General features: G+C 41.7%; 1 protein-coding gene across 2 annotated transcripts in view; it reads right to left on the bottom strand.

Moving 5' to 3' along the window:
- Nucleotides 1–342: 342 nt before the first annotated feature.
- MECP2 (methyl-CpG binding protein 2) overlaps nt 343–27969 on the bottom strand; it is a 32563-nt gene continuing 4936 nt past the window's right edge. For both annotated transcript variants that reach the window (XM_069986465.1, XM_069986464.1), the window contains exons 2-3: nt 6041–6376; nt 343–3907 (exon numbers count right to left, since the gene is read on the bottom strand). In XM_069986465.1, the coding sequence (XP_069842566.1) occupies nt 2860–3907; nt 6041–6138 (1146 nt within the window). In that variant the 5' untranslated portion in view covers nt 6139–6376 and the 3' untranslated portion in view covers nt 343–2859. The remainder of the gene's footprint in view (nt 3908–6040; nt 6377–27969) is intronic.

Here is a 27969-nt window from a genome sequence, read left to right as displayed (position 1 = left end):
TGAATCCGTGCTGCAATTACAGCCTGGACTAGGACATATCCTATTTTTTGCAACATGGATTGTGGATCAGTAAAACTACGGCCAATGTGAATAGCTCAATAAAAAATCAATGTGCCCTAAATTTGTCTGTAATTGAACATGCGAAATTACAGATAAATTTACGGAACATGTGAATAAGTTCTGTCCCGTCCTGACATCATTATATGGATCTGTGGTGTTAGTTCGGGTCATGGTCGGGATATAGATGCAGAAATGTGACCACATTACGATTGTGCGAAACAATCCCTATCGCCATACCATCTCCAAGGTAAATTCTGGTAGCATGAAATGAATGGTCAAAGCCAGAGTTGTTTTGTGTATTTCAGTAAGCAGACATTGACACACATGATATCTGAGAGTATGGATGCAAAGTCTTACCTATGATGACAAGTATTCTCAAACACTCGACAACTAAAGTGCTCACTATGAAAAGGCATAAGAGAAGGGCACTTGATTTCTGACAAAGAAGTGCACGTCTCTTGTTGAACAAAAACATAAAAAAAATAAAAGTATTAATCAATGTCCTGAAAATCGGAGCGGTCGTCTGTGTTGTTTCAACCAGGCAGCCTATGGAAGCAAAAAAAATATAATAAAACCACGACAGTGCGTTCATTCCAGAGCTGGAAAATAGTCTCTGACTGTCGTTCTGAGCTGTCAGCTACGCGGTGTTAACCGGGAAAACACGCAAGCGGCTTTTCTAGTTCATGGATTTCCCGCTTGTCGAAAAAGATCAAAAAACTTTTTGATAGCGCTGAAATGAAAGAAGACAACGTGAACAGTCTGACCCGATGATGAACAACAATCCTGTGTGGATTCATTCCGAAAGGTTTGTACAAGATAAAGCGTGAGCCGTGATTCCTTGTAGTAACAGCGGGAGAGAAGATTGTGGGTGTGGGGCGTGACAACGCGTTTCATGCTGAGAGTCTGTAATGATCCTTAAAAACAAATGGAGTATACACAAGGTTCTTATCGGGTAACACATGTATGCAATGGATTTCTCTGTAAACAATGGTATTCTTCATGGAGGGTGTGGGCCTTTTTAAGGTTTGCCATGCCTTCAATATGATTATGTCATGAAATGTATTATCAGATTTTCAATTATATTATATACATACTTTTTTTTTCTTTTCTTTATATAGTATCCTGAAAACAAAATGCTTTGGAATGAGCATGAAGAAAAAATAAACATGGTCAACACGGTCTGCCCACTGACACGTACAATGTTGTTTACGATACATAAAATTCCTGTAAAGTAAAATGCTGATATAATTATACACGCATACACATATAAATATATATGTGCGTGTGTGTATATACATATATATTATATGTATACATACAATTGCAGCTGTTCCTAGGAGTTATGCACGTTTCTAATAGTAAAACCCATGCAAACTCACAGCGTCCTCACAAATATATATCCGATAAAAATCATGGCAAAGGCCTTCACGTTACATCGTCAAACAAAAAAAAAAAAATAATAATAATAATAAAGCTAGCACAAAAGTCACATTCACTCAGTTACCAGGGTCTGAGGCTCTCACATATATTGCTGAAGAACATCGTCCACAAAATTCTAGTTGTCACTTAAGCAAGTGCTACTGTCTTGAGTTTTTTTTTCTTTTCAGTTTTTGTTGTTTTTTTTGTTGTTGTTTAAGGTGGAGTGGGAAACAGTATACTAGACAAACAGAAAATTAATTTCTAACAGGAAGTCCTTATGAAACAGAAAGTCACAAAACTAGAGGACTTAGAGTTTCGCAGCTTCATGTAACTGCATAAAAAAAGAAGAAAAGAAAATGTATTTGTATCTATGTAAAACATGACAAAAAAAATATGACAAAAAAATTCCCTAGCTTCACATCCTTGTCTTACCTCTGGTTTGGATTGTATGGGTGAGGAGCAGTGCAATGTTGATTATTACTAGATAGAGAAGAAGCTACTTTTGTAATAATGATCTGGAAGAACGTGTCATCTCATTGGCGTGTGTGTATGCCTGCGCTACTGTGGGTGAATGACGTACGCCCCAGGGTACATCGCTCTTCCCTGCTAATAGAACAACGTATTGCAAAGTTGCCTCTGTAGCATGGATCATATGGTGAGAGAGTAGACTTGCATTAAATAAATGTGTCGGAGTGTTCACGCCAGTCCCTATTTAGTTCAGTGTTACCAGTTACTGATAAAAATAACAACATATATATATATATATATATATATATATATACACAAACACATGAACCTCTGTAGGACAAAACCCAATGTCACAATGAACTAAAGAGGGAAGCGATGACTTCAGTGCATGTGAAGTGATCATTTGGCAATACTGTGGTCTGGATTAGGTCACTTGTCTGTATGGGAAACCGTGTGAAGATATTGAGACGTTGTTCTGCAACAGAGTGAACCCCGGATAGAGATGGCATGGGAATTTTAAAATGTGCTAAAAACAGGAGCAAAGCTTAAGTTGGCATACCTAAAAAGTTAAGGAGACAGCCCACCTTGGTCAGTAGTATGATGCAGAGTAAGCCATGATCAAAGGAGCCTATTAAGTATAAAAAAGTGCAAAGCTGCTTCTGGCTCTGTTAAAAGTCTTCACCCCTGACTGACTGTGCTCGTCGTTATTAAAAAGATCCACGTTCGACATTTACTCCCTCCCCGAAGCTACGAAACTCCAAGCTACAGGAGGAAAAAATAGACTTCTCTTTACTTCATTTATAGGGAAGCTTTGTCAGAGCCCTACCCACAAGGAGAAAAGACAACAGCTGCCTTTATATATATATATATATATATAATTTTTTTGTACTGTTTTTGATAATCTTCTTAAAGTCAGCTAACTCTCTCCGTCACTGGTGTTCTTGTATCGACTGCTTCCTCCCTCGTCGGCCTCTGTACAGATGAAGAAACAATGTCTTTTCGGTCACCTTCCCCCCGGTTCCTGCACTTATCGGCAGGCTGAGTCTTAGGTGGCTCCTGAGCGCATCCATCACTTTCTGGTATTTTTTCATCCTTGCAGATTTTGACACTTAAGTCCTGTGGCTCCTGGGCACTTATGCTGTCCTTTGAAGTCTCTGGCTCTGGGTTGGTAGTGGATGCTTTTGATTCGGAGTGGTGGTGGTGATGGTGGTGATGATGGTGATGGTGCTGCTGTTGTTGTTGTTGTTGTTGTTGTTGCTGTTGTTCCTTTTTAGGTAAGACGATCCTGCTTTTGGGACTACTTTCTTTGCTTTTACTTTCTGGGCTTTTTGGAGGCTTTATTACTTTAACACTTTTTTCTATAACGGTGGAAGGATACACTGGGGTCTCTGTGTCCGTAACATCTAAACTCACAGTTTCCCGTGTCTTGCGTTTCTTTATTGGTAATACGGTCTCTAAGAGCGGCTTGATGGAAGACTCTTTGATTGCTTTTTTCTTCGCAGCCTCTGCCGCCGCAGCCGCCGCATTGCCGCTGCCTGGCTTACGGCCCCGCTTTTTTGGTGCTGCTGGCTGCTCGGTTTCTATTTTTCTTTTGCGGCCTGGACGTTTAATAACCAGGACCTGCTCTGATGTTGTTGCGTCGGATTCTTCCGTATTTTCTGAAAAAGGCATTTTCACCAAAAGTTTTCCCGGTGTCTTTTCCACGACCCTTTTCACCTGGACACCCTCTAACTTTACAGGTGGCTTTGCCTTCACGCTTCCTTTGGGTCTTCCTCTTCCTCTACCTGTTCCAGTAGGCTTAGGAGCTTTGGGTTTTTTCGGCTGTTTCTGCTCCCTCCGAGATGGACTTCCTCTCCCAGTTACCGTGAAGTCAAAGTCATTTGGATCAAGGGTTGTGTCTCCTACCTTTTCGAAGTATGCTATAAGCTCAACTTTGGACCGAAAAGCTTTACCAGTAGGGCTATTAAAAGAAAAGAAAAATAAAAACATTAATGTACGTATGCTATAACACAAGCCCCATACCAATAACAATTAAAAACTGAGATTTGATGCTTTGTTCAGTCATTAAGCTACATTGATATCTCTAGCATCAAACATGTGAATGTACCCTTAAAGGGGGTTTCAGACTAGGAAAGCGTTTTTTCAATTACTGTCTATTGTACATCCTGTAATGGACTTTCTGTTCCTGCTCTACACTCTACCTGAAAATTTAGGCAATTCTCTCTCTCTTTCCAACTTCATTGCTGTGCTGTGTCTGTAGTAGGCAGGGTTGTAGCCAAGAAGATGCAGTAGGAGGGAGATAAAGCCGCAGAAAATCAGGAAGGACAGGAAGTTCATTACAGGATGTACACTGGACAAGAAGTGGGGCAATGAAGACACCAGAGCAGACATTTTGCACCAGAGGCAGAGACAACAAGACCACATAAAGCAAGGAAAACCCCTTAAAATATGAAAATATTGGGTGTTGTCTAGAACACCATGTTTTCTAAAGCTGGCAGGTTGTTCTATTCTTGGTGTAAAAAAGCAACAGAAAAACCCAATGAAACAGAAACAAAGCCTCACTTATCTACTGCCGTTCTTGCACTGAATTTATACATTTTACACAAGGCTACAAGCAGTAAAAGCTAATTTTATACCAAGGGTAATTTTCTTTTGCGGAGCTATACCTTGTGGGTGTGCACAACACATTTTGTTCTCCATACATAAACACCAGTTAGACGCTATGTACGAGAGTGATTTATATGTTAATGTTTGCTAATGGTGACCAATTTTACCACAGTGTTACTATATAGCCAAAGGCCTGGCATCTGTCCCTCATTATTCGGATTCATCTCATCTACCACAGCCCTAAAAATTAATCTGCCCTTAACAGGTTAGCCAGGCATGAGGCATAAGGCCCTTTTATGCTGTGTTTACACGGAACGATTATCGTGCGAATTCGCGATAACGATCGAATTTGAACGATAATTGTACGTGTAAACGCACAAAACGTACGTAAACTCTAAGCTTCAGAATTTATCGCTATCAGCTCCACATCTCCTTGTGTAAACAGGGGATTTGCACTGTTGATCGTTCGTGTGGTGTAGCTGTACAATTAAAGGTGCCTTCTAAAGGCACTGCAAATGAGCGGCATTGGCCACTTTTTTGTGTCCTTTCATGTCTCCATATCAGGATGTGTAAAGTGAGTAAAGAGACCCATACTCACCTGATCAGATGCCCCTCCACAACCAATATTTCAGCACTTCTTGGTCTTCTCTTGATGTTTAGTCTGTGCAGGAAATGCCCACTCATCCAATCACTGAATTTCCTGCACAAACTAAACCTCACTAAATGTAGGGAGCATCAGTGAATGGGAGATGTCAGAACGGCAACTGTGGCAGCAGGATCAGGGCATATAAGTATGCCTCCACCGAAATTAGAAAAATAATGTTCTGCCCAGAAAACCCCTCTAGACTGACTGCTTTAAAAAAAACCTTTCTATTAGAAGCGCTCTCCAATTGTGGGGGAACCAAGCAGAGCCACTAAAATACATACGTAGTATGCACACACGTGCAGTGCGCCTTTCAAGACTTACTCTCTGCTCTGACTATTAAACCTAAAATTAACCTAATATTTTCAGACGTTGGAGCATTTATTTAGCTTTTTTTTTTTTTTGCTGGTAATCTCTACTGTAAACCAATCTTTATTTGGGATATAAAAAAAGTTTAAAAAAAATTACAATTATAAAAACTCACTTTTTTTATACACAAAACCAGCTCAAAACAAGTCCCTTAGTTTGTTATAACTTACAGCCATTTTACTGGTTTTAGCCCACAGACAAATCCATAAGGACATCAAAATTATGGGTCCTACAAACAACAAACTCCAAAGGCGCAGGATAAATGCACCCAGCTAACGCGTTTCAGATTAAAGTGACTAGCAGCTGCTATAAGTGAGGATTGAATGCCTTAGACTTGGGTGCATTTCTCCTGTGTCTTAACATGTGAAGTTTGGCGCTAGTTGATGTCTTTAATAGAGCCGTATACCAGGTCACCTGATAAACTCTAATACCGTGACATTTCTTCTATTATTATAAGTATTTTGGATGACTTACTTTATCAAATAGACATCGTATTTTCCAGCGGATCGTCCAGATTTTCTTTGTTTCAGTTTCCTTGTCCAGCCTTCGGGAAGCGTAGGGTCTTCATACATGGGCCCCCTATCTCTGATAACAGAGCGCCTTTGCTTTGGGGAGGCGGAGGCCTCGGGCACCACCGGTGCGCCCTCTGTTTCTGGTACCTCAGCCTGTCCCACCTCGCCGGCCTCTTCTTCCGGCTGCGCTGATGGATGGGCTTCTTCCGCTTTGTCTTCATCGTTCTTTTTATCTTTTTTAACTTTCCTGAGTTTTGGTGGTTTATCCTTCTGGTCTAAATCTTCCGTCTTTTCCTCCCTTAAAAAAAAAATAAATAAAATAAAAATAAGATCAGGATTACAACAAAACTCGTCCTTTGCTGTCATGCTAACAAATCACATAGGCTACGTACACACACAATAGCATGTATTCACACCGGCTGGTCTTATTGTGTTTTCTGTTATAATCTGCAAAAAATCATGGCCATAAAAAATCGTCCCATGTCAATACACCTATAAGCCTGTTTCACGTAGGCCTATTGGTAATACAGACCCACAATATGGATCTATTACAAAGGAAACTGTATTACATCAGGATTACTGGAAACATTTTCTTGAAGTCTCCCTATCACCTTAATAAAAAAGAAAAACAACTTTTGAATTGTTATAGAGACTTCTCAGTTGGAGTCTGCCACCGATCCCTAGATGTTAATGGGTAAAGCATGCGGCTGTGCGCTTCTCTCTCAGACTTCAACAGTCTTCATAGATTTAAAATGGAGACTGGCTCTCAGAGCGAGAAAGCAAAAGCAGTGATCGGGTAAAAGAAGTACACGGCCAAATGCTTCTCCTGGCGATTGTTGGTGGTCTGCACACCCAGATCCCGATAATGTATAATATGTGTGAGAGCGGCCATAGGGAGTGGAGCAACTGCTAAAACAGAAAAAAAAAAATTAAAACCAGACTACAAGGTCTTGATCAGCAGGACAGGTTATAGATATATACCCAGGTAATGGGTAAATAAAAGAACGGACACTTTCCTTGCTCCTGCACCACTGTCGGTATAATAAAGCTCTGTGACACCATATCCCTGTTATAGCCAAACAGCAGGGGCTGGAGCTGAATATTACAGTAGGCGGTATAGTAAGTGACATGGGAGTGAGTAAGGAAAGTGTTTTTTTATTTTAGTTACCCCTGTATGTAAGAACCGTCCTGCCTGGACAGCCCCTTTAAATGCCGTGAATGAAGCCGGTGCTGACTGTAGATTTATGAATAAAGAGTTTCTAATAATCATCTGCTCTGAAGATATTGGCAGGAGCGCGGACTATTACTGGCAGAGGCTTTAAGTAGTTGGCATGACAGATTTATATTTGTAAGGATATTTAGGATGCTGTTGTGTAACACTGGGTAAGTAGGGAAATATAAAGCTGAATTGTCACATTAAAAGTGAAAGAGCCGCAAAGCTTGGGGGGTAATCGGCGTCTGTGGCAAAAGGGCCGTCACCTGTACAGAGTCTGACTGCTTTCTCCCAGCGTCAGAGCGAGTGAAATCTATACAATGAGTAGAGGCACACAATGAAAAGACACTTGAACAGTACCCGATTGCTTGGCTTTAGTACCTAACTACGACCTTTGCTTTATTTCCCCGACAGACGTTGAAGTAGCTGTGACGTCCTATGAACTCGACCCCCGGAGGTAACAATGCCCCCTATCGAGTTCTGTACACAAACCACCATAGACAAGACTTAAGTAGATAGCCTATTTTAAAAAAAAAAAATCTACCCAATCGTAAAATAGCCTTTTAAGCACAAATAAAGTCGGTCTTTTGTATTTTGTACTTTTATTATGGAATTGTGGAGTGAAAAGCCGACAGGATGTATGATTCACCTTGCAGCAATTTCTACATCAAGAGCTGGGAGAGCTTTGCTTTGTAATAAGTGCTGGATGTTCCTGTGCGAGTCTTCTACACATCATTAGGCCACGCTGCTCGCTTTAGAGGGTGCCTATCAGAGGAGCTGCCATTTGCTGTATAAGTGCTACAGCCGCTCATTACTCAGAGACAGAAATTGTCAAGTTAAACTACATTAGTGCAGCATCCAGGCACGGGCTTAATGCCGCTACAGGGATTTGTCACTGACAAGGTGTTCGCTAGGTACCGTGGTCTCTGCCAGGTTTAATAGGATAAACAGAAGCTACATTAAGAGACCCCGGTAATTGGGGAGGGGAATAATGAAACTATTTACACCTGAACTCTTAGGTTAATGAATTAGCCATATGAAGCCCAAAACATGACAACACTGATGGAAAAATAAAAGATAAAAAGTTATGCGTCTTCAAAACCGATGATGAAAAAAAAATAACCACTTGGTTATTATAGGATAAAGCGGTTATCCAGCATTAGAAAAAAGCACAGCTATTACCATGCAAAAACAGCAACACCCCTGTCCTCACCTTGTGTGTGACGACTCCATTTACTTCAATGGAACCGAGCTGCAATAACCACACTCAAACTACCATGTTTTTGTAAGCCTAGATAATCCCCTTAAAGAGGATGTACCACCCCATACATCACCCTCTATCTCCTCGGACAGTCAGCACTGACCTCTCTAACCTCTGAATACGCTGTCACCCAGCTCCATGTTTGTGTAATCCTTTGTTCTCTGCTCTGGCTGCGACTCATGTCCCTCCTCCCCCCTCTCTATAGAACAGACGGGGTTGTGTCTGATGCAACAAGTCACAATTTCCAGATTTTTTGCAGTGGATGACAGAAAGGAGAGGAGGGGGGGGGGACCTGGTAAAAGGCTTTTTAAATGCAGATAATGGCATATCTGGCAAAGTTTCTTAAAATCGCCTGGACTATTGATTTCTGCAAAAAAAAAAAAAAAAATCACAACAGTGACTCTTAAGTTTTTATGTTAAACATATATTTTTTTTAATTTTTGGTTTTCATTTTTGATTTTTTTTCTTTTCATTTTTTGATTTTTTTTTCACTTTCTATTCTATATTTTAAAATTATTCTGAGATCTTGCAGTTCTCATTTTCACCACTAGGCCTAAAAGTTAGCTGAGGCTTCCTATTCTGCATGTGATGATAAGGAGGAGGCTACTGTAAAGTGATCTGTACAGCATAACAGCGACAGGTGACTAGTAGATGGATAGCACCAGTATAAGACAATAGCAGCTTCCTGCCAAAGTCTTTAAAGGTCACAGAGCGTGCTCAGTAATGTTTCACATCCATCTTAATGGGACAGGTCCCATTTACAGGGGATTTACAGTGCTAGCGAAGTGCTTCAGTAGGCTTGGCGGTCAGATTGTCAGCTGGCTGCCTTTAAACTCTGTGCCCCTTCTCTCTGGGTGGCTGGAAAACCTGGATCTAATTCTGGAAAACTGGAAGAAATTTCCCAGGATGGGATACAGCTTTTCCAGGCACTTGAAGCAGCACAGAGTTCAAAGGCAGCCGTATGACAAGCGGCTGTAAGTTCGCTCATCCCTAGTCCTATCTATTTTCATCTATTTCCATGAGGCCTGCTGTAACATGTGTCACTAAAACTATTAAAAACAGCTCAAGATGGCCGCCCCCATAACAATACACATAAACATGAAATAAAATTTTAAAAAATTACAATCAGAAAATAGAAACAGTTTAGAAAAAAAAACATACATGCCCTTTAAGAGAACAACTAACATTATAGTATCAGTAAGGAAGAACTATCTCACTTTTACTAAAGAACACATCCCTTAGGGTTACGCTCAGCGTGGATGAGTCACTCTGGAAGCCGAAGGTGACAACAAGTTAGTGATCGCGGTAAGTGCTCAAACAACTGAGACATCAGCCGCCTGCAAATACAAGGAAAACTACTCCTGGATGTGTCCGGAGGAGACCGCAGCACGATGTGACCCCGAGAGCGCAAACCAACACCCCCTTCTCTAGACGAATGAACTGCAGACAGATGCCGCAGGTCACCAAGTACCTGTCATCTCCAGTAAACGCTATCGTTTGTGTACACTTGACGGCCTAATCTGTCATTTTTCAGCAATTCTAAGGTTTCGATACACAATCCCCCCCCCCCCCCCCCAAAAAAAAACCGCTTGTACCTTCGGATAGCTGATTTTAATCTAACATCTGTCCTGGGGTCGGTTCGGCAGGTGATGCAGTTATTGTCTTAAAAAACAACTTTTAGGGTATAAACCCACACACCGTATATGCAGCGTATTTGCTGCTGCGATACGCAGCAAACTCGCAGCAGATTAGATCTAAATAACTGAACACAGCATCAAATCTGTACCAACAAATCTTCTGCGTTTTTGTTGCATATCTGCTGCGTATACGGTGTGTGGGTTTATACCCTTAAACTGGCAGCCCTGTGCCCAACGGCCGGGGCTTACATTGTGTATGCATTAGGCTGGCACCACCTCTCTGTCCCTCCTCCCGCCCTCCTCATCATTAGGAATGCTCCAGGCAGATTGTCTCCTATTCATCACCTGTGTCAGCACGGCACATGGGCTGGATCATTAAGGCACCTGTGCAATGTTCAGACAGGAGAAAATGTTCCAGTGGCATTCCTAATGATGAGGAGGGTGGGGAGGAGGGACGGTGCTAAGTTAGGGCACAGATACTCTAAGCCTCGGCTGTTGGGCACAGGGCTGCCAGTTTAAAAGTTGTCTTTTTAGGACAATAACTGCATCACCTGCCGAACGAACCCCAGGACAGATCTTGGATTAAAAGCAGCTATCCGAAGTGGTTTGGGGGTGTCAGATTGTTGGTACAGAATCGCTTTAAAGGGGTGCTCTAGCGGGAAAAAAAAATTATGTCATAGTGCTCTCTGCTGCCACCTCTGTTCAGGACAGTAACTCTCCAGAGCAGTAGTAACAAATTCCTATAGAAAACTTCTCCTGCTCTGGACAGTTCCTGACATGGACAGAGGTGGCAGCAGAGAGCACTGTGCCAGACTAGAATGAAAACACCACTTCCTGCAGGACATACAGCAGCTGATAAGTGCTGGAAGATTTTTAAATAGAAGTAATTTACAAATCTGTATAACTTTCTGACACCAGATAATTTAAAAAATATATATTTGTTAACCGGAGCACCCCTTTAAGTCTATCCTATTAACATGACATCTATGAAACGTATATGGCCGGCCTTATACTACAGTCTCATGCACATAATGCATCATTGCACAAACTTTGTTACCTATATACGTATCCCAAAACAAACCGGTTATGGGGCTAGAAGGTCGAACACTGCAAAGATTGTAAAGGCCAAAGCATCAAGGTGTCTTGTAGCAAACAAAAAAAGAAAAACAAAACTTTGCATGCAGCTCCTGCAGGAACCAGAGAGACCACAGACCGGAGGCAGCGACTAGTAGACTGCACACACTGGTTATCACACTCAGCCTCTAATACAATACAAAAAAGAACAAGACAATAGTATGCTTGTTTTTAGCCAACAGGATTTCTATTTCACAAGCAGCACAAGGTAAAATCTAATGAAGTAAACTGAACGACAATCCAAAGAGTCCATAGCATCACCTTAACCCGCTAGGGACACAACCAGTTTTTGCTTTTAAAGTTGTGCATTCATCATTCCACCATAAAATATAATGTGAAACACATAAAAAAATTGTGGGGTTGAAAAAAAAAAGTTTAGACAATTTCCAAACAAGTAATTTTTTTATCTTTTTACAGATTTTTTTTTTAAGTGTTCCTTTCTGTTTTTTAGTTCCAGTACAGGATTTCACTACACGATCTCTTATACAATTACTGTAGGGTATGGAAGGGAGTAGCGGCAATAGAATCAGGGCAGTCACAGAAGGCTCAGAGCTGCCGTGACAATCTATTACACCGTGGACCCCAGAAGTGACCAATATGCAGTTTGTAACCACTTAGATGCCGTGGTCACCACTGACACTGGCATCTAGGTGGTTTAAAGACTGGCACATATTGGGTGTAACTGTATGCACAAAGACAAAGAGGTTACAGGATTTCTCCACCTTCTGTCCATGTACAGGTCCATATATTATGCATACAGACATACGAGAGATCTGTTCTTTCCCCTAGGCAGGTACCTGTATGAGCTTGGTTAGCAGATGCAGCTTGCAGTGGAGGAAACATTTCTACGCTAGGATATAACAACTTCACGATATGTGAGGATCCGACTGATCATTATAGCGCAGAGCAGCAATGCAGTAAAGAACACTCTGGATTTTTTTTTCATGTTCAGTTTGGATGTTAGAAGGTGTCACTCACGCACCTCGGATGAACCTTTATGATATGCTGTCACAGAAATGTTTTCCTGAAGAGACAAATACATAGAATATGTGCAATACATGGAAAGCTGTCCAAGGACGGCCTGGGATTTCCGACACATATTTTACTCACTGTCATGGACGCCGATTATCCACATTCAATGGGGCTAGTTGGCGGCTGACACATCCCGATCAACAAGCTTGGAATAAGAGATGTCACCTAATCCTGAGAACCTTCAACACGGTAAAATAGTTTACATCCTGCATATGTATATACTCTGACATACACTGCAAATGCAGTACCCCTGTTTGAAAGGGATTGTCCACTAGGGCATCAGGTATGTGTGAAAGGAATAAAAAAAAAAAAAAAAACTACAGCTGCATCCCCCCTCTTCCTGTGCTCTGTATTGTGTCACTGTCGTCCATTTTATGGGGGGGTGAGGTTTGTAAAAACTAGATCTATAGATGGGTGAGCACTCCTATAAAGTATACTATCACCATATAAAGGAATACTGTAGCGTCCCTTCTAGCAATGGGCAGTACCTGGTATTGCATCTCATCCTTGCTTACGTGAATGACGCTGAGCTGCAGGCAGACAGAAGCAGACACAGCCCAGAGACAGGGGGGCCTCTGCTTACTGGAAAAGGAGACCCTTATGTCTAATCCTGGACAACCCCTTTAAGTAAAAATTTTATTTCTCAGTTACATGTCTGTAGTTTATTTGATAGCCCAGACTAAATGTATTGCTTATTTATTTGGTATAGTGTTATGGTCTCCAGCACTTGGTCAGACACTCGCACGGTTACCAAAACTCCCTCGTAATCTGAAATGTTAATGTGAAAATCCATTAGCGACATCTGCAGACATTACTACATAAGACTGCGTAACAGCAATCCAAACAGAGTATGGAAAGCGATATACGATCAATACCTATACTGAGCAAATCTAGATGAGAGCTCAACATCAGCAAAAAAAACAACACCACAATCCCATCTGTATACATTATTACTGCTGCCCAACGGAGGGCATGCTGCACAGCTTCACATCCGCAGCACGCCCACTTTGTCACCATTAGTGGGATGTTCACATGGGGCACATACACTGAAGACTTGTAGCTGACTACTGTGGTAATACCGGGGCAGATTTACCACTGCAAATACACCAGAATCCAGCATAATTTGCACACACACAGAGAAAAAAAAAAAAGATTAGAGATGGGCCCAACTGGAGCACGCTCGAGTCCGACATTTGAATACCAGTGGCTAAAGAAGAACTTGGATGCAGCCCTAGGGAGTCTGGGATAACATGAATACAGCCATAGGCCACAGGCTATATCCATGTTTTCCTGGACTCCCTAGGGCTGCATCTGACTTTTTCGCCCACTAGAAATCAAATGTTGAACGATCAGACTTGAGCATGGAAGCTTGCCAGTCATTGCATATAGGATGGGCTTAAAGGGGTTGTTCACCAAATTTTTTTCCTTTCAAATCAACTGGTGCCATAAAGTGGTACTTATCAGCTGCTGTGTGTCCTGCAGGAAGTGGTGTTTTCTTTCCTCTCTGACACAGTGCTCTCTGTTGCCTCCTCTGTCCATGTCAGGAACTGTCCAGAGCAGCAGCAAATCCCCATAGAAAACCTCTCCTGCTCTTCAGACTGTAAATAATACAACTTCCTGCTGGGCATACAGCAGCTGATAAGTACTGGAAGGCTTGAGATTTTTTAATAGAAGTAAATTACAAATCTCTGGCACTTTATGGCAGCAGTTGATTTGAAAGAAATTTTTTTGGGGTGTACAACCCCTTTAAGAGTTCAGCTCGCTCTATATGCAGAGGGTGCTAGCTGCATCTTACAGCCAACGCCTGCTTTCAACTACTGACAGTGATTCCAGCAGTATGACCCTCTACAAGCCATGATCATGGCATGTACATCTTTAGCACCAATTCTATCTATAGGACACATTTGTAAGCATGCTCAGTGGGCTCATTTCACAGGAGAGTGAGTGCCGAGTTGTAAGCAGCAGCTACTGTGTATGTATACCTCTGTTATCTATAACCAGTGTCACCTATGACTACTCTTTTCTGTGTTGATAAGCTGGGCAAATGATCTGTACAGGATAGGAATAATCAGCCGTATTTGGCCGATTATCAGCCATTACTTCCAATAATCAATTGGTGTAATAGGTAGTTTTAATGGTGCGTTTACACGGAACGATTATCTTTCAAATTTTCACGATAACGATCGAATTTGAGCGATAATCGGCTTGTGTAAACACTTCGTGTAAACAGTCTTTCACCGACTCACCCTATGTGTGAGATGGGCTAAGCGATCTTAAAAATGATTGCAATAACGCTTTTTCTAACGATTTATTCGTTTAAACGCTGATCGTTATACAGATTTTAAATTTACTTCTATTTAAAAATCTCAAGTCTTCCTATACTATCAGCTGCTGAATGCCCTGCAGGGAGTGGTGTATTCTTTTCAGTCTGACAGAGAGCTTTCTGCTAACAAAAAGCAAAAAGTGTAGCAGCAACCTACAGATGCAAGTGTTTACCGTACATAAAAAAAACACGATCAAATGCATCAAAATAGTGCTCTCTGCTGACATCTCTGTCCGAGACAGGAACTGTTCAGAGTAATAGATGTTTTCTATGGAAAGAAAACACCACTTCCTGCAGAACATACAGCAGCTGAAAAGTACTGGAGGACTTGAGATTTTTAAATAGAAGTAAATTACAAATCTAAATAGCTTTCTGAAACCAGTTTGAAAGAAGAATATTTTTGCTGGACAACCCTTTTAAGCTCCATTCACTTCAATGGAACTGAGTAGCAAAACCTGCACCCAAACTGGAGACAAGAGTGGTGCTGTCTCTAGAAGAAAGTGGCCATGTTTTCTTAATCCTGGATAACCCCATCAATAGACAGAGCTGTGTACTCATTCATTGTTTTACTAGTCTATAAGACAATAGGATTGGAAAAGATATCAAAATCCTGTATTCCAGAGCCTGTCATTATTGTGCACTGGCAGAAAGAGAGCAGAAAGTGTGCCAGCCTATTCCCTTACCTGTCTGCAGGCCCTTCTGTTCCTTATTCCTTTATATACTGCAGCGGAGCGTGTGTACACCAGACCGGCATAGACCCAGTGCATTTTGAATAAAATACCTTGACTGTTTTTCTTGGAGGGGAGCACCATCTTGTTCTATCCTTTGGCTTCATGTCTCCATAAGACATCTCTAAACCTAAAGCACTTGAAATGCTCTTCCTCCACTGATACCATGAGCCTATCCTTCATCACCAGCATATTGGAAATGGAACCCCCCTACACGTCTTGTGAGAGTACAAGCTAAACAAGGAGACTGGCTCCTCCATTGGTGGGACATCTGGCGGCCCACCCTATCACCATGTAAGCACAGGCATCAAGAGGACAGCTGGGGTCAAGACCCTATAAAATGTATTACAGCCAGGGGTCAAGAACTCCTACATACTCCTTCTACGGTGCAATCGCCATGTATTTATCCATTGCCTTCATTCTATCGCATCTAAAACTATGGGAGAGATTTATCAAACATGCTGTAAAGTGAAACTGTCTCAGTTGCCCCTAGCAACCAATCAGATTCCACCTTTCATTTTCCAAATAGTCTGTGAGGAATGAAAGGTGGAATCTGATTGGTTGCCGGGGGCAACTGAGCCAGTCTCACTTTACACCATGTTTGATAAATCTTCCCCTATGTTGACACTTAGTAACTTTAAGTGTCTATCTTTTGTTCTTTGTAGAGTTTATTTGTCCTTGAACTCCAAAAAATTCTACCCTTTCAGTATTTATCAGCTGTTTTATGTCTCAAAGAAAGTTGTATAGTTCTTTTCAAATCGGATATATTCCTCCCTGCTGCCACCTCTGTCCATATCAGGAACTGCCCGGAGCAGGAGAGGATTTCTATGAGGATTTGTTACTGCTCTGCACAGTTCCTGAAACAGCAAATACCCGCAAAGGGAACAGTTCCCCCTCCACAGGGACAGCGCAGGTGTCAAACAGAATAATAGCCAAAAAGATGCACGGGAACCACTGCGATAGTGAGAAACAGTCACACACACACAAATGCTCAGCCATATACAAAAAAAAAAAATGTTTTATTCGCAGCGACGCGTTTCGGTCTGTATATCAAAGACAGGCCTTTGTCGAGCTCTAAAAACACTTCAATTCAACTATCTTATATGCACATATAGGATGGTTGAACTGAGTAATAAGTAATTAAACATAACTGATAAATATATACATATATATACAAATAAAAACCGAAAACATAAAAGCTCCATGTAAACTTGTGTGATTTTCACCTTTGAACTTTTTCTACATCAGTGTGCGTCAACTGCAAATCGCTTTGGTCCCATATGAAGGTAGAAGATGTGGGAAAGGTTTCTAGTACAGTTCAATGGGAAAACACATTGCAGAACAACAAACATGACATGGTAAAATCGTCCGGCACCTGGGGCACGTATTGCTCGCACATGTAAAGTGAGTGGCGATGTATTCAGTGTGTGCACTGCCACTTATACTGTACTGGATGTCCGTATCCTGAAGATGCTTCTACCTTCTACCCCTTAGGGTACAAAACGGATCAAAACAAGTGGTTGACCACATTTTTGTGTACGTTAAAAAAAATAGGTGTTTTTATTCATTTTTCGGTTTTTTCTTTAATAATGGAAGTCAATGGAAAAACAGATCAAAACGAATGCCCCCAGATGCATGTTATTTTATTTGCTTTTTTCCATAATCTGTTAAACAGACAGCACAAACTCAGTATGAAGCCAGCATTACTTAGATAAAAAGTGACAGAAAAAAATAAATAAACAGCCCAAACCACAACTTCTGCTCTCACCTCCTATATAGCGATGTAACAGACAGGAAACACCGTTTTACAAGTTATTATAGCTAAATTTTGCTCTATTAGTAAGAAGAAGAAAAAAAAAGTCTTATCCCTAATATAAAAAAAAAACAATAAAACAAGTTACTAACACAAAGATAAAGTTATATAAATCACATGGGATAAAAGAGCAATTAACGTTAGGGCTACACAGTGATTTACACCACAACAGACGCTGTGTATAGTATAGATCACTGGTGTCACAAATATCTGTGTAGTCATGAAGCAGGGATGGGGAACCTGTGGCCCTCCAGCTGTTGCAGAACTACAATTCCCATCATGCCTGGACAGCCAAAGCTTTATCAATTAAAAACATCCAATCAATACAGAGTAGGCAGAGCATAACATGTCAAACAATTACACAGGTTTTTTTTAAAAAAAAAAAATTTTAAAAACTTTTTTTATTACCCCCCCCCCTTTTTTTTTTTTTTTTTTTTACATTTTTATTAACTGTAAAACATGTAATCATTAGATTGCATATACTGAAGAATGCTATGCCATAGCATAGCATATATCGGGGCGATCTGTACATAGAGTCTGCCTGAGAGCAGACAGCAGCTTACCCCTGCCCGTCGGTACAAGCGATAGGGACCCCGGCAGCATGTCACGGACTACCTTAAGGCTGGGTTCACACTACGTATATTTCAGTCAGTATTGTGGTCCTCATATTGCAACCAAAACCAGGAGTGGATTAAAAACACAGAAAGGCTCTGTCCACACAATGGTGAAATTGAGTGGATGGCCGCCATATAACGGTAAATAACTGCCATTATTTCAATATAACAGCCGTTGTTTTAAAATAACAGGAAATATTTGCCATTAAATGGCGGCCCTCCACTCAATTTCAACATTGTGTGAACAGATCCTTTCTGTGTTTTAAATCCACTCCTGGTTTTGGTTGCAATATGAGGACCACAATACGGACTGAAATATACGTAGTGTGAACCCAGCTTAAGGGTGCGTTCACAGAACACAGGTGCAGATCCGCAGTATAAAATCCGCTGCGATACGGTATGTGTGAAGCTGCCCTAAACGCCGCAATTGCTATTGATCGCAGCATTTAAGGGGTTATTGACAGGCAGCTGCGGGATCACAGCTGCCTGTCATTATCTCCGGCCCCTGACTCACTGATATGTGCGGGACTGTTCACACTGCAGCGGTCCCGCACACGAGCAGCAGGAATGTATATGTACGTATGACTGCACCAGCGCCACCCCTGTCCCCAGGTTGTGTGAGGTATTACAATTCAGCTCTATTCACTTAAATAAAACTGATCTACAATACCACACCCGAACTGACGCTCACAAATTTCTCACCCCTTTAAAAACTGCAGTGTTAGACTGAATGAAATCTGCTGCATTTCTGGAGCCTGCCGTATGAAAGTTTGCAGCGTTGCCTTGTTCACTTGCATTGTAAAAGACAACCCCCGTGTGACTGTAGCCTTCAGATCCGCTGCTGGCTTTGGTAAAATAAAAAATATATTTAAAACACTATCTGTTGTTTCCATATCTGATGTGTTAAGAGAGAAAGCTCCCCGCTTCATGAATATGAATAAAATGCAGAAATCCAAGGAGAACAATTATTCTCAAGATGGCAACGATGGCATCACGAGCAGGAATCCCTGCACCGCGGGACCCCTCAGCCTCTGCCGACATTTACATAACAGGCCTGCAAGTCTTTGGGTTAATATTTCATCCTATTTACATGCACATTGTACTGTATTATATTGACGCACACATGTACTGTCGCTAGTTCACTCCAGTATATTTTACTCCGGTGATTTTCAATCTCCTTTACTACTTGAGGCCTAGAACAGTGGCGATGTCCGGGCCCCGGCAGAGGTTGGAGGAAAATCGGGCCTCCTGGGTGAAATTGTTAAAAAGGATTCAAATAGTTTTCTAGCTTTTTGATGCAAATAGAGGTATACGCTGGATCGCCTATTGTCAGCTATTTCATTTCTTCCTAAATAAGCATGGGAGCCTGACTAAAGGGGGTTAATAAGAGGCTTATAAAAGCCGGGGGAGGGGGAGGCAAAGCAGCAAAGCTTGTACCCATGGTCGTGCCCTTACACATCCACAGTGGTCTGTATTTTATTTAATTTTTCTGTGTCTTTTTTCCTTTTGTTACTATGTATACGGCTATGACTTATCCTGACAGCTTGTTAACGTAAAGCGACTATTAGGGGCCCCCTATGTCTGCAAAATCTATTAACCCTTTAAGTTCAGAAGTATGATGCTCCTATAAGTCTAAAATATAATTCATAGCACTTAGAACCACTATGCTGGGAAAAAGGCATTCACCCAAGTGCTTTATGGCACATCATGAAATTTTCTGAAGACATTTTATTCTCGATTTTCTTTCACCACTCACTAATTGACTAAACAACATTGACACAAGGAAATGTTTGCAGTGGGGGCTGACACAGGGCCACCCTATGCCCTACAAAAAAAAAAAAGAAATACCTCTTTAAGGCCATGTTCACATTACGTATAACACTGGCCGTTCTGTGACCCAACCGGATCACAGAACGGCCGGTGTAACTGAAGATCATCCCGACAGTACTGCAGTACCGGCCGGCTGATGCGGGCGCATCCGTGTGTTCCCCCAATCCGAATTAACCGTTGCACACAATGGAGCTTGCAGCCACAGCCGCACACTCCATTGTGTGAACTCACAGGTTTTCTGCGGCCGCAATTCAATAAATAGTGGCCGCAAAACACGGACATGTAAGTTTTTTGCGTGGCTGATAGCGATCCCGGCCGGAGTGTATACTATGTGTATACACTCCTGCCGGGATTCCATAGACGGGAGCACAATGTAAGTTCCATATTAATCACGGCCGTGTTTTTGAAAAATATTTACTACCCCTTTGTAAAAAACGGATGAAAAAAAACGGATGCATTTGTGTGCATCCGTTTTTCCATTGACTTCCATTGTAAAAAAAACGGATCAAAACGGATCCGTTTTTTTTGACGGACACAAAAACGTAGCTGACACTACTTTTGTGTCCGTCAAAAAAAAAAACAGATCCGTTTTTTTTACAATCAGCTCGTTTGCTGGGCCTATTACACAGCCCAATAATCGTTTAACAAGGGCTGCATGGACATCATTACCGATGTCCTTGCAGCCCTTGCTTAAAGCACCTATCCATGGTTCAGGGCTCCTCCTGCGCTCCGCTTCTCCCGGGTCCCGCGCGCTGCAGCTTCAGAGCGGCCTGTCTTAGCTGACAGGCCACTCAGCCAGCCAGTGATTGCTCTGAAGCTGCAGCACACAGGACCTGGGGAGAAGCAGAGCGCAGGAGGAGCCCTGGACCATGGATAGGTAAAGTATGTACTTTGCAAATCGTCAGCCGCCAGCCGTGCACCGCTATTACACATATTACACGGTCGGTTCCCTGACAATTATAGGTCCAAACCTATATCAATGACCATCCGATGAGCGTTGTCATCGGCTGATCGTTGTATTTATTACACGGAATGATAATCGCCTGTTAATTGGCAGTAATCGTTCCGTGTAATAGTACCCTAAATGTTGCTGAGACATTTTGCAGCAATAACAGCATGTTTGGCCAAACCTTAAAGCAGGGTTGGGCAACCAGCGGCCCTCCAGCTTTTGCAAAACTCCAATTCCCATCATGCTTGGACAGCCGAAGCGGATGCTTTGGCTGTCCAGGCATGATGGGAATTGGAGTTTTGCAACAGCTGGAGGGCCGCTGGTTGCCCATCCCTGTCTCATACCCAAACTGAGGACAGGAGAGGCGCTGTTCATGTTTTTCTAAGATTGGATAACCTTTCTGGGTTCACACTACGTATATTTCAGTCAGTATTGTGGTCCTCATATTGCAACCAAAACCAGGAGTGGATAAAAAACACAGAAAGGATCTGTTCACACAATGTTGAAATTGAGTGGATGGCCGCCATATAACAGTAAATAACGGCCATTATTTCAATATAACAGCCGTTGTTTTAAAATAACAGCAAATATTTGCCATTAAATGACGGCCATCCACTCAATTACAACATTGGTTGAACAGATCCTTTCTGTGTTTTCAATCCACTCCTGGTTTTGGTTGCAATATGAGGACCACAATACTGACTTAAATATACGTAGTGTGAACCCAGCCTCAAAAGGTTTTTTTTTCGGCATTAATGTGCACTTATATAACAAAATCGAAATGGATATCTGGAAAATGTATCCTAAGACTCCCGCCACCCAAAAGAGACCATGGAGCGTCATTCAGGGGGTTCCTGTTTATTTTCTGAATTGAATAGTGCAAACTTGTGTGCTACTTTAGGCGAGAAGAACACGCTGATCTAGCACTGCGTTACAACAAGATTTAATAAGTCTATTTAAATATCCATATACAGTACAGGTAGGTAAGAGAGCAAATAAACAGATGCATTTCTAGCTAAAACGGCTTGTCTTATTCACACACACCATGATAAAGAGCAGTTTAAGAACCGTTAAGTTATTTGTGCAGATTTTATAATGGATTGAATAAAGAAGGATGCAGAGCTGGATCAGTGTGTTCTTACTTACTGGCCTATTTTTCTGTCTGAGATCTAGACATGCTGGACAGCAGAGGCATATACATCAGATAGGGCTGTATATAAGGAATAGTGCAACAGGGATAACAGCTCTCTATACAGGTAACTGGCTAAAAAGCATCATGTGACCAATGTCGTTTCAGCTGCAAACATGTGATGCTTTATGGCCACTTAGAGCAGGAGCTGCTGGGTTTACACGGAACGATAATTCGCCCGATCGAACGATTAACTATTTTGAAGCAATGATTTTATTTTTATAACGATCAGCATTTAGATGGAGAAAAATCGTTAGAAGATTCGTAAGAAAAATTGTTATTGCGATCGTTTTTAAGATCGTTTAAGCCTATCTTTTACATAGGGTGAATCTTTGAAAGACTGTTTACACAAAACGATCTGCGAATATTTAGCGAATGACGAACGACGATTTGAGAACATGTTGAAAGATCAAAATGAACGATTTTTCGCTCATCGCCTGATCGTTTGCTGTGTTTACACGGAACAATTATCGCTCAAATGCGATCGTTATAGCGAGAATTTGAACGGTAATCGTTCCGTGTAAACCCAGCATTAGAACGCACAAAGTGTGTTAGGTAAAGTTCTTTTTACACAGACAGATTATCTGACAGATTTTTGAAGCCGAAGCCAGGAACCAACTATAAAAAGAGAAGAAAAGACTAAAATATCTCCTCTTTTCAAACCCATTCCTGGCTTTGGCTAAAGGCCCTATTACTCAGAACAATCGTAATAGTAGGCAATAATAAGCCGACATGAACGATGTCGGCTTATCGTTGCAGTCATTTGTCTTTCAACATGTTGAAAGACAAACGACTGTGATAGCAGCGATAGGCTGCCCTTGCTCTGTGGAATAGGAGTGGCGGCAGCAGACCGCCGCTATCCAATATGGGCTGCCCGGACAATTTAGCGATCACCTAAGCAGCCCCCCGCTGTACTCACCCCCACTGATGCATGAAATAGGGGCGGCAGCAAGCGGGGAACGAGGAGAAAACGAGCAATGAAAACGCTCGTTTGCTCCTCTATGTCGTGCCGTGTAATAGGGGCCTTAGGGCCCTATTACACCCAATGATTATGGTCCGCACTTGGCCGATTACCAGATGATAATCGTTTGGTGTAATAGGTCATGTTAAAAGACGACAATCAGTCGACATAAACATGACTTATCTAAGCTATCCCGATAGCGATAATCAGCTGCCTGTTGATCCATGTAATAGGAGCGGCGACAGCAGAACGCCACTTTCTTGAATGGGCTGCCCTAACGATCTAAAGATTGTTTGGGCAGCGCCTCCTGCTCAATGTTTGTATAGTATAGTACCACAGACAGCAAGCAGGGAAAAAGGAGGAAGTGAACGCAAATCTGACAGGTCAACGCTCGCTTCCTTCTTAATATTGGACCGTGTAATACGGCAATAAGTTTTGTGGGGTCAAAGTTCAGAGGATGCAATAGCACCACTGATGTGACTGCAAGAAAGCATCTAAGGCTACGTCCACATCTGCGTTTCAGATTGCAAAAAAAAAAGTAGATTGTGTTTGCTTTGATTTGTAGTAATGATACACCTCTGGAGATGGCTTTAACAATGGAGACCTTAAGATCCATTTTTATTTTGCATATATTAAAATGCCTTTTGCATGTATTACAATAAATAGCAAGACGTTCCGTGTGATTCCAGCTGTCTGAAGGCTCGCTCTCCTGTCTGAACCTGTCCTCTCCTGAAGAATCTTCTAAGCTTCATCCTGATCATTAATGTCAACTGTGATTCGATCAGAAATCAGCTTAGAGGGACGATCAGGAGAAGACAGGATGGGCTGGACACGGAGCAAATACAGGGCCCATCTGACAGCACTGAGCAGCTTGATATGTATGGACTGTAGAGAAATAGCGCAAAATTTTTAATGAAAGGAAAAACCAACAAAAAAAGTTTTAGCCCATAAAAAATGACCCTGTTTTTGCAGGCAAAGGTAAAACTTTATGTTCTGCCTGCCCAAATAAGTGCATACTTACCCCCTCTGCTTTCACATCTTCTGGATTTCCTGGTTTTCCAATGACATCATGCTCCCTTGTTTAGCTCTGGAACTGGATGAATGGGGAACGAGACGTCATCAGAAGCCAGCAGAGTGGGGGTGAGGGGGGTAAGTAGGTACTCCTTTATTGTGGTAACATACAGGGAGGCAGTGAAGCTTTAGTTTTGCCCAGTAAGAGAATAGCCCATAAACCCTCTAACATTTATTATTATCCAAAGGGCTACCTAAGATTAAACGTTATCCTTCCTCCATAGGATAGAGGATAACTTGCTGGGACCCCCACTGAGTACAACAAAGGGGATAATCTCTCCCCCAACTAAATGGCATGAAAACTTGCATACTTGACTCTCTATGGGACATCCAACATTGACAAGCACTAAACTCAGTTGTGCCCTATAGGCAGCGAATGTTCTGGTGGCCAAGCATGTGTGACACCTCATTTAGTTGGGACACAACTGACCTCCATTATCAGGATTAATAGGGATCCCTTCAGTCAGCCCCACAGTGGTTAACTACTGTGTTTCCTCGAAAATGAGATGGCCCCCTTATATATTCCCCCCGCCCCCCCCAAAAAAAAACAGGCACTATGTCTTATTTTGAGGGGGGGGGGGGGGGGGGCAGGGGGAGAGAAATAAGACTTCTCCCCAGACCTCTGCATAATACACACTGTCAGCGGTGGGTCAGGTGGGTTGCGTCGGCATCGGGTCAGGAGTGCGTCGGCATGACGTTCAGCGCCAGGACGTGTAAAGGCCGTGGGGGCCATGGACCTGACTGCCTGGCGGAGGGCGTCTTAGTTGCGGGGAAACACGGTAGTTATCCCCTATACCAGGGGTAGGGAACCTTGGCTCTCCAGCTGTTGCAAAACTACAACTCCCATCATGCCTGGACAACCAAAGCTTTAGCTACCCTATACTATGAATGGGGAAACACATTTAGTCTTGGGATAACCCCTTAAAAAATTGACAGATAGAACAAAAAGTAGAAAACAACAAGAAAACTAAACTAGTCACGTGTTTTTGTCTCTTTCAATTTTTGTGCAATGGGAAAAATCCCTGTAGCTAAAGGCATACCCAGTAATAAAAATTCACAGCGCACAGCTAGTTATGAAGGCCATATACATCACAATTATTAATGGGTGATCCATCACCCTAAGACATACGCGGATACACAGTCACGGAGCATCGTATGCTTGGTTAATTCTGCTTTTTATAACCGTTGTACTGGACCCCCATTAAGCTTACATGCAGATGATTTGTTTGCAGAAATTTCCATTCATCTGATTTTCTAATAATTAGGGGAGTTGGAAAAATTTCTGGAAACAAAAACCGAACAATCTCCGCCTGTAAATTTACCCTTCACGCAGTGTAAAATAAGGGCAAAATTCTCACTGACTTCAATGAGGCATGTTATGTTTTATAAATTACGGCTGTAATTTTTCCTCTCAACTACAGCTGTATTTTGCCCTTTGTGTCAGGATATTTCTGGGTGTTTACTAACAGTGAAGACGTCAAACTAAATTGTGAACTGCGCACAGATTAATATAGAAAACACCAAGAACCACAAGAATCAAAAAATGCCGGACATTATAATCTCCCAAAAATATATCCTTTACTGACACAAAAATATTAAAACCTTAAAATCAATAAAAAGGGGAGAAGTATACAGTAACAGACAAAATCACAGTTGTATAGGACACATAGTGGGTAGAACTACCCTCACTAACTACCCCTACCTGCTACCAAGATGCCGACCAGCCCATATATCTTTATAGAAACCATGAACAGCGTACAAAGATTCTTTTTTGCCATTTCTTTCCTCTCCTCTTGCATACTTTATTCTACTTTAAAGGAGAAGTCCGGCAAGTACTGTCTTCCTCCCAAAAGTTATAGGAATCCCCACTATACACTTATTACGGGAAATGCACATAAAGTGTTTTTTTCCCTGCACTTACTACTGCATCAAGGCTTCACCTCCTGGATAACATGGTGATGTCACTTCCTGGATAACATGGTGATGTCACTTCCTGGATAACATGGTGATGTCACTTCCTGGATAACATGGTGATGTCACTTCCTGGATAACATGGTGATGTCACGACCCGACTCCCAGAGCTGAGCGGGCTGTGGCTGCTAGAGAGGATGATGGCAGGGGGACACTGATGGACACAGAGCACTGGAGGGACACTAAGCATCCCTCTGCCATCATCCTCTCCAGCAGCCACAGCGGCACAGCTCTGAGAGTAGGGGAGTGACATCCCCATGTTATCCAGGAAGTGACATCACCATGTTATCCAGGAAGTGACATCACCATGTTATTCAGGAAGTGAAGCCTTGATACAGTAGTAAGTGCAGGGAAAAAAAACACTTTATAAGCATTTCCCGTAATAAGTGTATATTGGTGATTTGTATAACTTTTTGGGGGCAATACAATACTTTAATAAAAATTTTCACTAAACTTCTCCTTTAAGGGTCATTCATCTGTCTATATATTTTTGCCGGTTCTACCCACCATGTGTCCTATACAACTGTGATTTTGTCTGTAACTGTATACTTGTCCCTTCACTGTCCTGTCCTACCTCCTATTTTTATTGATTGTAAGGTTTTAATATATAATTGTGTCCATAAAGGATATATTTTGGCAGTTTATGATGTCCAGCGTTTTTCGATTCTTGAGGATCTTGGTGTTTTCTATATGGATTATGTGCGTACGGACAAAGTAGTGTATATCCATGGTACACGTCATTTGGTTTAAAATAAATTATGCCAATAATAAACCAAATTCCCATATCTACCACAACACATAGCTACAAAACAAACATTTACGACTGGAAATAAACAAGCTGAAAACCCCCAGAAACTGATAAACCTCACTGGAAGGACTTGTATTTGGGCATGGACGCCCTTCAGTATTTTTTCCAGAAACCATCAGTATTTTCAGGAAATATTGATGGTTTCTGGAAGCCTCCTGAAGCATTCCTGATCAGTATTTCCTGACAGAAAAAGATTCTTTTAGGTGATCTCCAAAAAAACAGCAACAAAAAAAGCAATCCATTCTACAAATATCTCAAACAGGAAAAAAAATTCAGAAAAGACGCAGTATTAAATGTAAAAATGTTTATATATATATATATATATATATATATATATATACACATCTTTTAATAAAGTTATATAAAACTTTATTGGGCCACATATAAAAAAGTAAAAAAAAAACAACAGAATATGACTTTGTTCCCACAATGTCTTTGTACGATGTCTTTTTTATAATGACGGCCATTAACAATGATCATGATTATTATTTATGGCCGCCATTCTAAAATAACGGCGGTTATTTGAAACAGCAGCCAATATTTCACATAAAAAGACATTGTGGGAACACAGCCTACCACCTATAAAGTCCTTGGAAATTTTTCTTTTCTTACAGTGTGTGAACAGACAGCTGTTTTTCTACAGACTTTAACGCTGCTAGAATAACATTATATCTGCGTCTTATGCCCATTTTACTGCCGTATTTTGCTTTTACTTTACTGTGTGAATCTCGCCTTGGACGGATACTACAATGTGAATATCCCTGTGGAAACAGCCTGAGGTCTCACTGACATTTGTGTATTGTGTCTCGGTATTTGTAAGGCAAACCAGCAGAGGAATATAAAGTATAATAGAAGATCTGTAGTTTGGGTTTAGGTGCTGGAGGGACCTAAATCACAGATAAGTCCTGGGCCTAGGTTTTCAGTATGTTTCTGGAGCCCCATTTTTTCCCCTGCCAATTGGATTGTTTTTTTGTTTTTTGCGTCTCTTCACATGTACAGTATCACAGCGGATTTCATGCTGCGAGTTCTACAGTGAAATCTGCTGCGATACTCTGTAGTGTCATTCCTTATCAATCTACATTCTTGCAGATTTTCATTCCGTTGCGAGAATGTGGCCCCTGTCCATTTAACCCACCATTGCCAGGCTAATACATAACCTTCATTCCCCACCTGCTTCTCCGGCTCTGATTGGCTGAGCAGGACGTCAGGGCATCGGAGAAGGAGGCGGGAGCACTGACAGGTAATGTATTAGCCCAGCAATGGTGGGTTCAGTGGGCAGGGGCTACATTCTTTTTATTCCGCTGTAGAGCCATAGGGAATGACAGTACAGAACATGGCAGCAGATTTTGCTGCGGAA

The sequence above is a fragment of the Dendropsophus ebraccatus genome, chromosome 10 (assembly GCF_027789765.1).
Source record: "Dendropsophus ebraccatus isolate aDenEbr1 chromosome 10, aDenEbr1.pat, whole genome shotgun sequence".
NCBI lineage: Eukaryota > Metazoa > Chordata > Amphibia > Anura > Hylidae > Dendropsophus > Dendropsophus ebraccatus.
Note: the sequence above shows the minus strand (reverse complement) of the source record. Positions and strands in the feature narration are given on the sequence as shown.